The 13,261-nt window shown below is 32.7% G+C and overlaps 1 protein-coding gene across 1 annotated transcript in view; it reads right to left on the bottom strand.

The window, feature by feature from the left end:
• The window catches only part of LOC114342329 (cadherin-related tumor suppressor), a 509,267-nt gene that overhangs the window by 99,613 nt on the left and 396,393 nt on the right, over positions 1-13,261 (bottom strand). The window contains exon 6 of the mRNA XM_050647448.1: positions 6,096-6,297. Within this exon, the coding sequence (XP_050503405.1) occupies positions 6,096-6,297 (202 nt within the window). The remainder of the gene's footprint in view (positions 1-6,095; positions 6,298-13,261) is intronic.

Genomic DNA, 13,261 nt, shown 5'->3' with positions numbered 1-13,261 from the left:
CAACACCAAAAAAAAATTCCATTTGGCGTTCAATACTCTAAAAAAATTTTTGGAGTTCTGAACTCGATATTTAATTATTAAAATTAATTATAAAAAAAATTAAAACTACTGAAAAGAAATATAATGTATTTGGTATTTTTGAAAAGATAATCGAACGACCTTTAAAATGAGGTATCACTCAATCCCCTTTCCATTAAAGATTTTGGGGATTATGTCCGCCCCCGCTAGAGGGTTAGTGTAATTTAATTGAAAACTAGTCTATAAAATGTCCCCCTCACAAATAAATTTGACGTGTTTTTGTATATTTTTAGATTTTCTATAGGGACCAAATTATAGGGGTGGCAACTTTTTAAATTGACACCCTATACAAGTATAAGATAGATTTTACAGTTCAAATATTTTAATAGATATAAAAATTGTAAATAGGCTGTTGATTTTGTATGTATGCTTAATTCCGCTAGAAAATCATTGAATTCTCTTTTTTTATACTTTTTTGAAGTGAACACTTTTATAGGCGAGCGGCAGCAAGCTCTAAAATTACGTTATACCGAAACTTCACCGACCACGAAAATCAACTTCAAGGTGAATGACAAATTTTGTTGATTCTTTATGTTTTCGAGGGCGCTGAATCTGAATATGAAGTTTATTTTTATCTAGAATTGGTGGAACATGTTCAAAAATAAAATTTTATGCAAAAATGCGAAAAATCAGTTTTGATGATTTTTCAACTTTACCTAATGTGCGAGAAATGTATCTAATTCCACCACAATACCGAGGAACTGAGTTTGTTGATAATACAAGGCTCTGATAAAAAGGAAGAAATATTTGTTGATAATACAAGACTTTGAGAAAGCTCAAAAGAAAGAAAATATTCAAATTGGTGTCAAGTGAGTGATATTGAAAAAAATACCACACTCCATTTTGTGACTCTATTTTAAAGACAAATTAGAAGGATCAATGGAAATTTCTTAGATAATAGTTAGTTTTTACCATTTGCATATTAAAATTGTAGGTTAAGTTAAAACCATTAACAACATCCTGGAAACTGAAGAAAACAAAGCCTTCTCAGTTTCCTGACTCGAAATCTGTCGATTAAAACAAGTTTCAGTTTGTGGGTATGAAATCGACCTTTTTGGACAAACACACAACGTTTCTTTAAATAGCATTTTGCATTACTATCAAATTCACGTGCCAACTAATCATAAAATCTCAGTATGAGTATGTTCATTACGATGCCCTTATAAACAACATAAAAAACTATTAGTTTGATACACGACCATATGAAGGACGACACTGGTTAATAGATCTGGTGTTCGGCAGACATTTATAGAGTCACCATATACGATAGAGGATGGTGATTACCAGGAAATTCTACGATTGACGAGAACGACCTTTAACTATTCTCTATGGTTAGAGATACATTTTTGTAGCAGCGTTTAGCTACTTTTCTTGTTTTCTATAAACAGTTCGAATAGATTTATTTAAAAGCTAAGGAAAATGGTTTGCGTTTTTGTTGATGGGCAAACACTAACTTTGATATGAATTCCTACGAACATATTTTACTTAATATGATTATAGATGTAACAAATTTTTAAACAGTTAGAATAAAATTGGGTTACACTGGATAACCAAACTGATTCACTTTGCATGCACTAGAGTTGACTAGAGGGCAACCAAATGTCCCACTACGGAGCGAAGACGATATATTTTTTTTATTAAAGGAACAATCCTTAAAGGATTGTTAAATCCCTTAATTCTTTATTCATCGTCCTTTGTCCAATTCTGGTTAAAGGATTAACCAGCATTTTATATTTAACCTAATCTGCTATTTTAATAGCATAGCATTCTTAACTGTTCACCTGAGAATTTGCACACTTCACTGTTGTGGCTAGGTTCACTGCTTGAATTTAAACTGACATTTATACATTTATCACTATTACACACGTTCAAAAGGTTTGGTGCGTTTGAGCCTGCGGATAGGTCTTGATTATCTAACAGTTCTAACAGTTTCCTATTTGTATGGCCATGGCCATGAAGTCGGTTTTCGTGACCCTTGGCAATCTTCTTTATTTCTTATTTAATTGTTACTACACGAAGTTCCCGATGTAGATCTTTGTTGCGGATATACCACGGAGCGTTGACTGTTTCTTAATACTCGGTTTTGGACTATTTGAGGCAAGCAATGTTATTCTCGCTAGTAGGTACTGTAGACCATAGGACCATACTGGTTTTCGAGTTTGTTTTTAAACTATAATACCTTGTTCTTGATTGTAAGTTGTGACCTTCTACCTAATAACCAATATAACTTTTGTTTTTTTGGTTTCAGTTCTACAGTTTTCTTTCTGATATGTTCCTGCCACTTTAATTTGCTATCCAAATGTAGCGCAAGGTATTTAACTGTTTTCTTGTACGGGACGATATTATTGTTTAGTCTAACTGGGTGATTATTTTTTTATTTTATTTTTTTGTAAGTGAAATCGATATGGGTACATTTTCCTTAATTAATTTTTATGCGCCATTTATTATTCAAAGTGTTCACTTTGTTCACTACATTCTAGGAATCTCTAGCTGTTTCTTCAAATGTTTTACTGACATGAGTATGCAGTGTCGTCTGAAAATGTGGCCAATTTAATATTTTATGTAACAGGGATGTCACAGGAATACAATAAATGTAGTACCTACGTTTCCCAGAACACTGCCCTGTGGGATTCCTGCTTTGATTGGTCGTTGTTCTAAATATTCGCCTTCCTGTTTAACTCTAAAAGTTCCGTCTTATCACACGAAAAGGATGTTTCGTATTATAAAATTAATTATTTATAATTACATTATAAAAGTAGAAAAAATAGGACACTTCTCCATAGAAAAAAAAAAAAAATTGACACCTCAATATCAGGAAGAAATTTAACAAAATCTGGAAAAAATTTCACTGCACTCTATCTTTACTATATTAAAACATCGGAGTCCAGCAGAGCTGTAGGATAGAAGTATACACTGTTCAAACCAGCTCCCACCGGCCACCTCCCTAAAACATTTAATTTAAGTGAAAAGCAATGTTTATTTGTGAAATAAATTTTTTTTCTGATTTCTGACAGTTATTAGTTAAACCCCAGAAGCATCATCAAATTAATAATATTTGAAAGTATAAACGAAATTTGAAAATAAGAACAAACATTACAATTTCTTCTAAAGGATAGAAAGATATATCTGAACGTAGACCAAAAAATTTAGGTGGAGGTTATACTTTAGGGTAATTTAGACACTTGACAGGTGACTCAAAAGAAAGATGATGCGAGATTTGTTTAAGTCTCTAGATATTGGCAAAATGGAATTTTTAGGGAGATTATTCATTCTTATACACTTTATAGTTAGAACTCAATATATCAAAACAATAATTATTAGTCCAGGAACAGAAGGTTTTCACCTCGCAATTTTTACAGAATGGATCGATTTGCTTGAAAAGTTGAGAATAAGTAGTGGATAGTCCAAGGATCAAAATCTATATGATGCCGAAAGGCTCTTTTACCATGGGGGTGGTTGCTACCCCATCTCGGGGGTGGAAATTTTTTATTAAATTTTGACCGCAAAAGTTGATAAAAACATTCATTCTAAGCAAAAAATGTTCTATATATTTTTTTGATAAAATTGGTAGTTTTCGATTTATTCGCTATCGAAAGTGTTAGTTTTATATCGAAAAAATCAATGTTTTTCGATATACTCATTTACGATTCACTCAATTTTTGCCGTAAACAAATTTTTTTCAAATTAAGTTCTTGGGAATTAAATAACCTACAATTTCATATTTAAACATTTTCTCGTATCTCTGATGCTAATCTTTCTATTCTGCTGAAAATAACATTTATACCAAACTACAAAAATTCGTTATTCGCTTTTAACTCCAGTTTTTTAAAAAAAATAATCATTCTAAGCCAGTAAAACTTCTAGAACCTATTAATAATACATAAATAAAGAAGACAAATAGGTTCAATGACTAATTTTAATTAAGGTGGTGATTAGGGGGTTGCTTCCGATCACTTTTTCGCTGAAAAAAATAGGGACTGACATTCTTTTCATTATAAGTCACTTAATTTTTGAGCTCGAGGTTATTTTTCTATTTCTGGAGGTAGATATTTTTAAATACTTTAAATTAGTTTGAACAAGTTATCCTCGAAAAGTGCATAGTTTTTCCGTCTTTTGACTTTGAAACTACAATATCTAGCATTTGACGAAGAAGAGCTAACATATAATAAAGTATAGCTCGATTACTATTGGTCTTAAAGAAAATTAAAAAAAAAACGGTTTTGTTTATTTTTTCAAAAGGTACATTTTTGTTCAGTAAAGTTGTTTTGATTAAACGAAAACATTTTGAGTTAGTAGCAGATAACTTATTAAAAGCATTGATTTTTTCGATATAAAACTAACACTTTCGGCAGCAAATAAATCGAAAACTATTAATTTTATCAAAAAAATATATAAAACGTTATTTGCTTAGAATGGATGTTTTTACCAACTTTTGCGGTCAAAATAACAACAAAAAATGTCCACCCCCTAGATGAGGTGGCAACCACCCCCATGGTAAAAACGCCTTGCAGCATCATATAAATTTTGACCCTTGAACTATCCACTACTTATTCTCGAATTTTCAAGCAAATCGATCCATTCTGTAAAAATTGCGAGGTTTTGTCCTATTTTAAGCTTCATTACTTGGACCATAATATATCTTTAACCGCTAGATAGAAGCAAATGCTAATTAGACAAGACGGAAATGGCGGGTTCGTTGAGAAAAATATTCCCATGAGATATTTTTGCATAATCACATTCGTGAGACATCCCAGAATAAGGTTCAAGAAGTCGCCCACGAGAAAAGTGGGCCAATTTTTTTTTAACAATTTTTTTTTAATCAAATTGCAAAAATCAATATTTTGGCCCGGACTAATTTTATATTAGGTTTTTTGGACCATTCTGGACAAAAAAGGTCTCTTATAATTTTTCTCTAAAGTTGATCTTTTTCGAGTTATAAGCAAGTTAAAATTTGAAAAACGCGAAAATGGCCATTTTTAAGGCTTAATAACTCGGTCAAAAATTATTATTTTGAAAGTCAGAAAGTGACTAAATCAAAGTTTAAAGTCGCCGTTACATGATCCTGAAGAAATCTGTGTCATTAATTTACTACTAAGCTGTTATTTTTAATTAATAACAATGAGTGGTTGTATCGTATTGACGCTGCTGTAAATGTGAGTGCGAGTAAGATGCACAATTGGACTGCTGGAATAGCTTCTCTCTCGCACTCAGCATTTACAGCCCCGCACAGCGCACACGTGCATGACGCTTATTATTATTACTTAAAAATAACAGTTTAGTAATAAAATAATGACAAAAATTTCTTCAGGATCTTGTAGGGGGGGCTTCAAACTTTGATTTAGTCATATATTGACTTTCATAATAATAACTTTTAACCGAGTTATTAAGCCTTGAAAATCGCCATTTTTCGTTTTTTTCAATTTTAAATTGCTTATAAGTCGAAAACGATCAACTTTAGAGAAAAATTATGAGACCTTTTTTGTCCACAATGGTCCAAAAAATTAAAGAAAAAATTGTTCGGGCCAAAAATATCGATTCTTGCAATTTGATTAAAAAAAATTGTTAAAAAAAAATTGGCCCACTTTTCACTTGGGCGACTTCTTGAACCTTATTCTGGGATGTCTCACGAATGTGATTATGCAAAAAAATCCCATGGGAATATTTTTCCCTTCGAACCCGCCGTTTTCGCCTTGTCTAAATGCTTATGTAATATTTATAACGGTGTAGTGGTAATTTCTCAGGTTTAAACTTGGGTTTCCTCGAAAGCGGCACCGACAAACTGCAACCGTAACACTGCGATGAATGACGTCATAAAAAACTGTACCACGCAAAATAATAGCAGTGGTTTCCAAGGATGCGTTGGAAGCCACCGCTTGCTGAGTTTACACATTTCATTGCCGCAGTGAAGGATCTTGAATTTCTCACTGTAATCTGACGTCATTCATCGCAGTGTTACGGTCGCAGTTTGTCGGTGCCGCTTTCAAGGAAACCAAATTTTTAATGCCATTAGTACTTACCAGAATCAGCATCAGTAGCACTAACGGTCACCACAGCAGTTCCGATGGTCACATTTTCAAACACTTCATTGCTATAGGACATTGGGTCGAAAAGAGGGGCGTTGTCGTTGAGATCCAAGACGTTGCAATACACCGTTAGAGTGCTTGATAGTGCAGGATGGCCAGAGTCTTGAGCTTGAACGACAAGGATGTAATGCTGGACCTGAAACAACAATAAAACTTTATAAAGGTCGTCTAATTTAACTAATTATTAACGTGGAATGTGGAAATAAACTCCACAATAAACTGAATACTCGCATCTAAGAAAAATATTACAAAATACAGGGTGGGCCAAAGAAAATAGTCCACCTCGATATTTTGCAGTAGGTATTGGATTTTAAGAAAATGCCGAAACAGGTCGATTTTTATTTTTAAATTACAATTTTTTAATATATATTTTATACTAGTGACGTCATCCACCTGGGAGTGATGACGTAATTTATGATTTTTTAAATGGAAATAGGGGTCTTGTGACAGCTCATTTGAAAAATAATTTAATTCTCTATTCAGTAATATAAACATTAATATCATTATTTATACAGTGTGACCAAAAAAATAATTTTTGAATTAAATTAATTGACACAAAAAGAAGAATGTATGTAATTTATTTAACACAAAATACATTCTATTGCTGTCAGAAAATACAAAAAAAAATGTTTATTTGACAAATAAACATTACTTTTGGCTTAAGTTAAATGTTCAAACTGCCAAGAGGTAGGTGGGAGGCTGTTTGTGATTTAATTTAAGCGAAAAGAAATGTTTATTTGCGAAATATTTTTTTTTCTATTTTCTGACAGCACTACAATGTATTTTGAGTTAATGAAAATACATACATTCTTCTTTTTGCGTCAATTAATTTAATTCAAACATTATTTTTTGGTCACACTGTATAAAAAATCATATTAATGTTTATATTACTGAATAGAGAATTGAACACCCTTTCAAATGAGCTGCCACACGACCCCTATTCCCACTTAAAAAAATCATCGATTACGTCATCACGCTCAGATGGATGACGTCACTAGTATGAAATATATGCCAAAAAATTGCAATATAAATATAAAAATCGACCTGTTTCGGCATTTCCTTAAAATCTAATACCTACTGCCAAATATCGAGGTGGACTGTTTTCTTTGGCCCACCCTGTATAATAAAATATTACAAAATATTAAGCTTCAACATTAACAAATAACTATAAAATAATTTAAGTATTGTAATTATTTAGAAAAATTTGTACGCAACAAGAACAACTATACGAAAGTCACACCAGTTAGTAGTGGGAGCACGCAAAATATAATTCTATTTTAGTGACGTCACGTTGCCTAGCAACCGTCGATTCTCGCATTGTGAAATTCGTTTTGTGACGTCAACAAAATAGAATTCTATTTTGCGTGCTCCCACTACAGTATGAATTCATTTTGTTCATTCAGTCAGTTCACAGTTATAGTGAAGACGCCACATAGTCAACAGAATAGTCAACAGATAAATAAAAAAAAAACAGCACAGTGCCAAACACCCAATTTTACGTCCGAAGGGTGTTTAGAGATTAGAGGAAAAAATTCGACCACCGCGAACGCCCAATATTGTAGTCCAGGATTTGCTTCGCGAATACAGTTATAACGTTGATTGATAAATATACTCTGTATATTTATCAAGGATATTTATCAATAATTACCGGTTACGGTATGTTCTATCTGTTGCCAAAGTACAATTTTTGTCGTGAAGTACACTCTTGGCTAAAGAATTCTTTTTTAATTACTGCTACTTTTCGTCTCATCACGTACATGCTTAAATTTTGTTCTACAGTTCTGTAAAATTCTTTCGCTGATAAATTTTCCAATATCTATTCTCACAGCATTCGACATGTCCTTATTTAGTGTCCTCATGTGTTGTGGGTCGCTATTTCTTTCAATTTAAAAACAGAATAAGAATCTTAAACATCACCAGTAAAAATAACATATTATGCAATTAAATCCCAGTTGATACAAGCAATTAAGACATAAATAATTTTCTAAAAGTAAACAAAATATTTTCCTCAGAGGATTATAATTAAAACCATTTTGTTAATAATTCACGATAATAAACATTTTTAACTTATTTCAAATAGTCATTTACAAAAACTCGGATGGGAATGTCAGCATTTCATTAAAGACACTTTATTGTGTTTAAGTCTAATAAGTATCCTCGGGCATTTCCTGTCATTGTATCAGAAATTTATAACCGTTTATTCCATGAGTGTATAGTGTAAGAGCTGAAATTATGGAAAAGATAAGTTAGATGCTATAATAGATTATTAAATAAGGATGCTATAAATTTAAGCTTATTTTTAAAGAAGACAAATTTAGACAGCGTAAAGTATTTTTTACTAAAATGTAAAAAAAATTAATAGGAGAACAAGGGGCTTGTAACAGGTGTAAGTAGTAACACGGCTTTTTCATTGGTTATTTGGCCGTTTTTAACTAATTTAGCTGACTCAATCCAATTCTCTTATCGCCCTGCAATGACACCGTTTAGCCCGTCATCCTCTGATAGTTGCAAATAATAGTTTTGTGCACTTGCTTCATTTGGATGAGGTAATATAAAATTTGACACTTATAAAATTTTGGGTATCGCTATTGTTTTCAACCAGTGATACTCAAACTGCGGCCCGCGGGCCGCATGCGGCCCTCTAGTGTTTTTATACGGCCCGAAGTCCAACTAAAGGGCCCTGTGATCAAACTTTTTGTCAAATTTCACGTGTTTTTTCAGATTATTTGATAGTGTGCCGATGTGTTTGAGGCGTGTTTGGGAGTAAGGCAGTCAATTTAATGACTTTAATTTTAAATTATATTGAAGTTTTTAAGAACTCTGATTAAAAAGCAAGGTATTATTACCTTTTAATAATAAATTATTAAAGTTAATGAACAAATACTCATTTTAAAAATAATCAATACTTATTTACTACATTGCAATGACTCATTTATTAATCACAAGAAAAATTCAGGTCGGGATTAACAAAAAAAATTTAAAATAATTGTGACCTTGAAACAACACCCTGTTTATTCAAATTGTCAAAATTCGTCTGCACATTTGAAAAGATCAGAAAAACTAAGTTTAATTTCTCGCTTCAATTTCTTGCTCGAAATTTTTGTTTTGAAAGTTCGAGTTCTTAAAAATTTCGATATAATTTTAAAATTAAATCATTGAATTGTCTGCGCAAAAAATGGAAGCTCCATTAAAGCTCTTTTCAGATGTGCAAACGAGTTTTGAAAATTTCAATATACAGGATGTTGTTTCAAGGTCACAATGGATTTATAATTTTGTTTAATCCGGACCTGGATTTTTCTTGTGATTAGTAGTTGGGTGGTTTGGGTTCTAAATGTGACATATGTGTACCAAATATCAAAATAATATACAAGGTGGTTCTAAAGTTATGGATCCAGAAAAAAATGGGCAAAATCGATAAAACACGATATTATAACTCTGTTATAAAGTCGGTGGAGCAATAAATGTATTATGTCTAGAACCGCCTCATTTACCTCTTTTCACCGTTTAAGTATTTCCGTTTCCCAATAAAACACCCTGTATTTCCTTGATCATCTCCTGACCAACACCCTGTATTTCCTTGTTCCTGGAGTTCATCTTGATTGCGGCCCGCAAGCTGTGGCCATATCTACTATGTGGCCCAGGAAAAAAAAGTTTGAGTATCGCTGTTTTAAACGGAAATGAAACTTTCGTTGTTCATTTCTTTTCTAACTTTAGTTGTACTTTGATGTTGCTCAACGATTTTACGATTGGAAAGCCATTTTTACAGTTATTTTAATAAATATAAAAAAGTGTGCTACGGGGTTTGTTACAACAAAACTTTGGGGCTTGTTGTAACATGTTACAAATTGCGGCGAATCTTACCAAATTTATGATATACAATATAAAAACGTATTATTTAGTTTTTTTCTTCCAGAATGAGACAATATAAAAGAAAATCAGAAAAGACAACTCAAAAATCCAGGAAGTGAAGTCTACGAGTTAGCTTTAGCGGAAGCTTTAGATAATCAACGTAGCATAAGGCAAGCAAGTAAAACTTTCGGACTGTGTCATGTATCTCTATACCGATATATAAAAAAAAGAAAAACAATGAGAGTCTAGAAGTGGGCTATACTAAAACAGGGATAATTTTTACAGCCGAAGAAGAAAGTAAAATTGCTTCATAATTCTGAAGTGCGCCGAAATATATTTTGGACTAATTCCCATGAAGATGCGAAAACTGGCTTACCACCGTGAAACTTAGAGCTAAGCAATTTACTTCTTGCTGGTCTCAAAATTTTCCAGTTGGTCTAGATTTGGTCCAAACTGTTATGCGTAGAAATCTACATTTATATTTAGGAACACTGGAAGTCACGTTATTAAGTCGAGCAACATCTTTCAATAGGATCAACGTTGGTATTTTATTCGAAATTTACCAAAAAATTCGAATTTTCGTACTGTTATAACCTACCCCATTAGGTGTTACAACTAGCCCCAAGGGCGGGGTAAGTTGTAACAATGCACTTTTTTGGTAAAATGTTAGTTGATTAATAAATACCAGTCTTTTTAACTTTTCTTCAGTTCAATTTTATTCAGAAAGAGTTAAACTGGCGTTTAGTGTTTATTAGTGATAATTGGGAAAATCGCTGTCAAGATATATTTGATTTTATGAAAATTGTTACAACTAGCCTCTTGCTCTCTTTCACACGATGATAGTAAAAATTAATAAGAAAATATTGCTCCAGTTTTGTTCTCAAACTTGTTTCCATTCGGCAATACTCTATTGCCAGTCAACAAGATTTCGAAAAATTGTCGCATTATTGTCAATTTATTCTCACACTCTTGTGATATTATCTTGTAATATGTTGGAAATATCATCGTTTAAATTAAAATCCTTTTCAAATTACTTCTTACTCTTACAGCTTGTAAATAAATCATTTTCTTTATAGTGGACTACTTTTCTTATAATTTTTTGTGTTTCATCTATTTGGTAGGTACTCTTAAATATCGCGAATCAGAAAAAATCAGATAAAATATTAACTAAAAAGGGGTAGTTCCCTGGGTTGGCTGTATACCTTATAGTTAAACAAACTGGAACATGAAGTAAAAACCACTTCTATGTAAAAGGTATATTTACTAAAAAAAATTTTTTAAATCCCAATGGATTCAATAAAATGAGTTCATCAGAACGTTTTCAAACCTATCGGTCCATCATCAGTGAATCTAATGAAAATCTAGATAAAATATTGTTTCCTTTTTAATGTAGCATGTAGATTCAGAATCTGTAACAAAAAAATGGATTTGCCTATTTAAGATTCCACCCCACCCCTCGGAGTGAGGTTGGGGGGCCGTGTTTGGTGTCAATCAATAAATTATTGAAAAATAATAAACACCTGTTTTTTGGTTTTTATTTGAAAGTGTATTTCTAGAGATTTTAGGCCATTTCCATAATTTTTTTAGAGTATCACGATAAATCGTTTTTTTTTTCGATTATAGTACTACAACGTCTAAACCAAGATTGGATCAACAATTCTAAAAAATGTCTCGAATAAATGTTAAGTACTTAATTTTTTCACGAGGAATCTTCTTCTTTACGCGACGAATGTCATCTCACCGACGAATGTTGGCAATCATCATGGCTTTTCTGATCTTAGATGCTGCTGCTCTGAATAGTTCGATTGATGTGCATCCGTACTCCGTACCATTCCCTCAAGTTACGCAACCATGAGATTCTTCTCCTTCCTACAGTTCTCTTGCCCTGTATTTTCCCTTGCATAATTAATTGAAGTATGCTGTATCCAGGCCCGGCCCCAGGGGTGGGCGAACTGGGCGGCTGCCCAGGGCGGCAGATTTAAGGGCGGCAAATTTTAGAGGACAGCCAATTTTTGGAATTGAAAAAATGATAAATTATTATGTTTTTAAAATTATAAAAAATCAATATTATGAACAAGAGCGGCAAAAATGCAACTGTAAAAACGAGAATTACAAAGTGGAACAATCACAATTGCAAGGTATATTCGACGGGAAATCGACAACACCGCCTTCTCCTTCATCGCATAAGAATAGTGGGATCAGCATCACTACTTGGGAAAACGCATTCAAAACGAAATTATTCAGCTCCTCCATGACCAAATCAAAAATAAAATTTAAACTTTTTGAAATCAGCAAAGTATTATAGCATAATTTTAGATTGTAGGTAGGTACACCTGATATTTCCGTCGGAACAAATGACTATTCTTGCACGTTTTGTTGATTTAGGTTCCTGTTCACAAAGTGTTAAAATTGCAGAACAATTGTTTTTTAATTTGTGCCTGTACCGGAAACCACTAGCTTGGGACTTGCAGGAGTTATTTTCCAAAAACTGAATGGATTGGGAATGCCTTTGGACAATATGAGAGGATAAGTGTATGATAATGGAGCAAACATGAAAGAGAAGAATTTGGGAGTTCAAAACAGAATTTTGAAACTAAATCCTAGAGCATTTTTTGTCCCAAGATCTAGCTATTCACTCAACTTAGTCGTGAACAATGCTGCTAAAGTCGCACACTTTGCAGTTTCTTCCTTTTCCTTAGCGACAAAAATGTACAACTTTTTCTCAGCATCTACTCATCGTTGGGCTATACTGAAAAATCATATTTCTACCCTAACATTGAAACGTTTGTCCGAAACTAGATGGGAAAGTAGAATTAATGCAATTACTCTCATCAGATACCAAATTTAAGAAATCTACGATGCTCTTATAGAAATTACTGCCAATAATAACAACGATAAAACGGTTGCTCATGAGGCAAGCTGTTTGGCAAATAAAATCCGTTATTTTACTTTTCTTTGCTCTGTGATAAAATGGCATAACATTTTACTTCACATCAACGTAGTCAGCAAATCACTGCAGAGTATCGATATGGGAGTGTATCAAGTCGGTTTATTAGAAAAAAACCGAAATCAATTTTAAGTCTCTCAGACGCGATTTAAAATTCCAGGGCTATTTGACAGATACAATGATGCAAAAGAGCTAGGCATCAAAGTTAGAAATTGAGAACTCAAAAATCGGAGGCACAGTCATAGCAAGAAAGAGAAAAGTAACTTCTATTTAAAAATTATAGACACAACCGTTAATGCATGCA

Source organism: Diabrotica virgifera, chromosome 3 (genome assembly GCF_917563875.1).
Source record: "Diabrotica virgifera virgifera chromosome 3, PGI_DIABVI_V3a".
Classification (NCBI taxonomy): Eukaryota; Metazoa; Arthropoda; class Insecta; order Coleoptera; family Chrysomelidae; genus Diabrotica; species Diabrotica virgifera.
The sequence above is the reverse complement of the archived record's forward strand: the minus strand, read 5'-3'. Positions and strand labels throughout refer to the sequence as shown.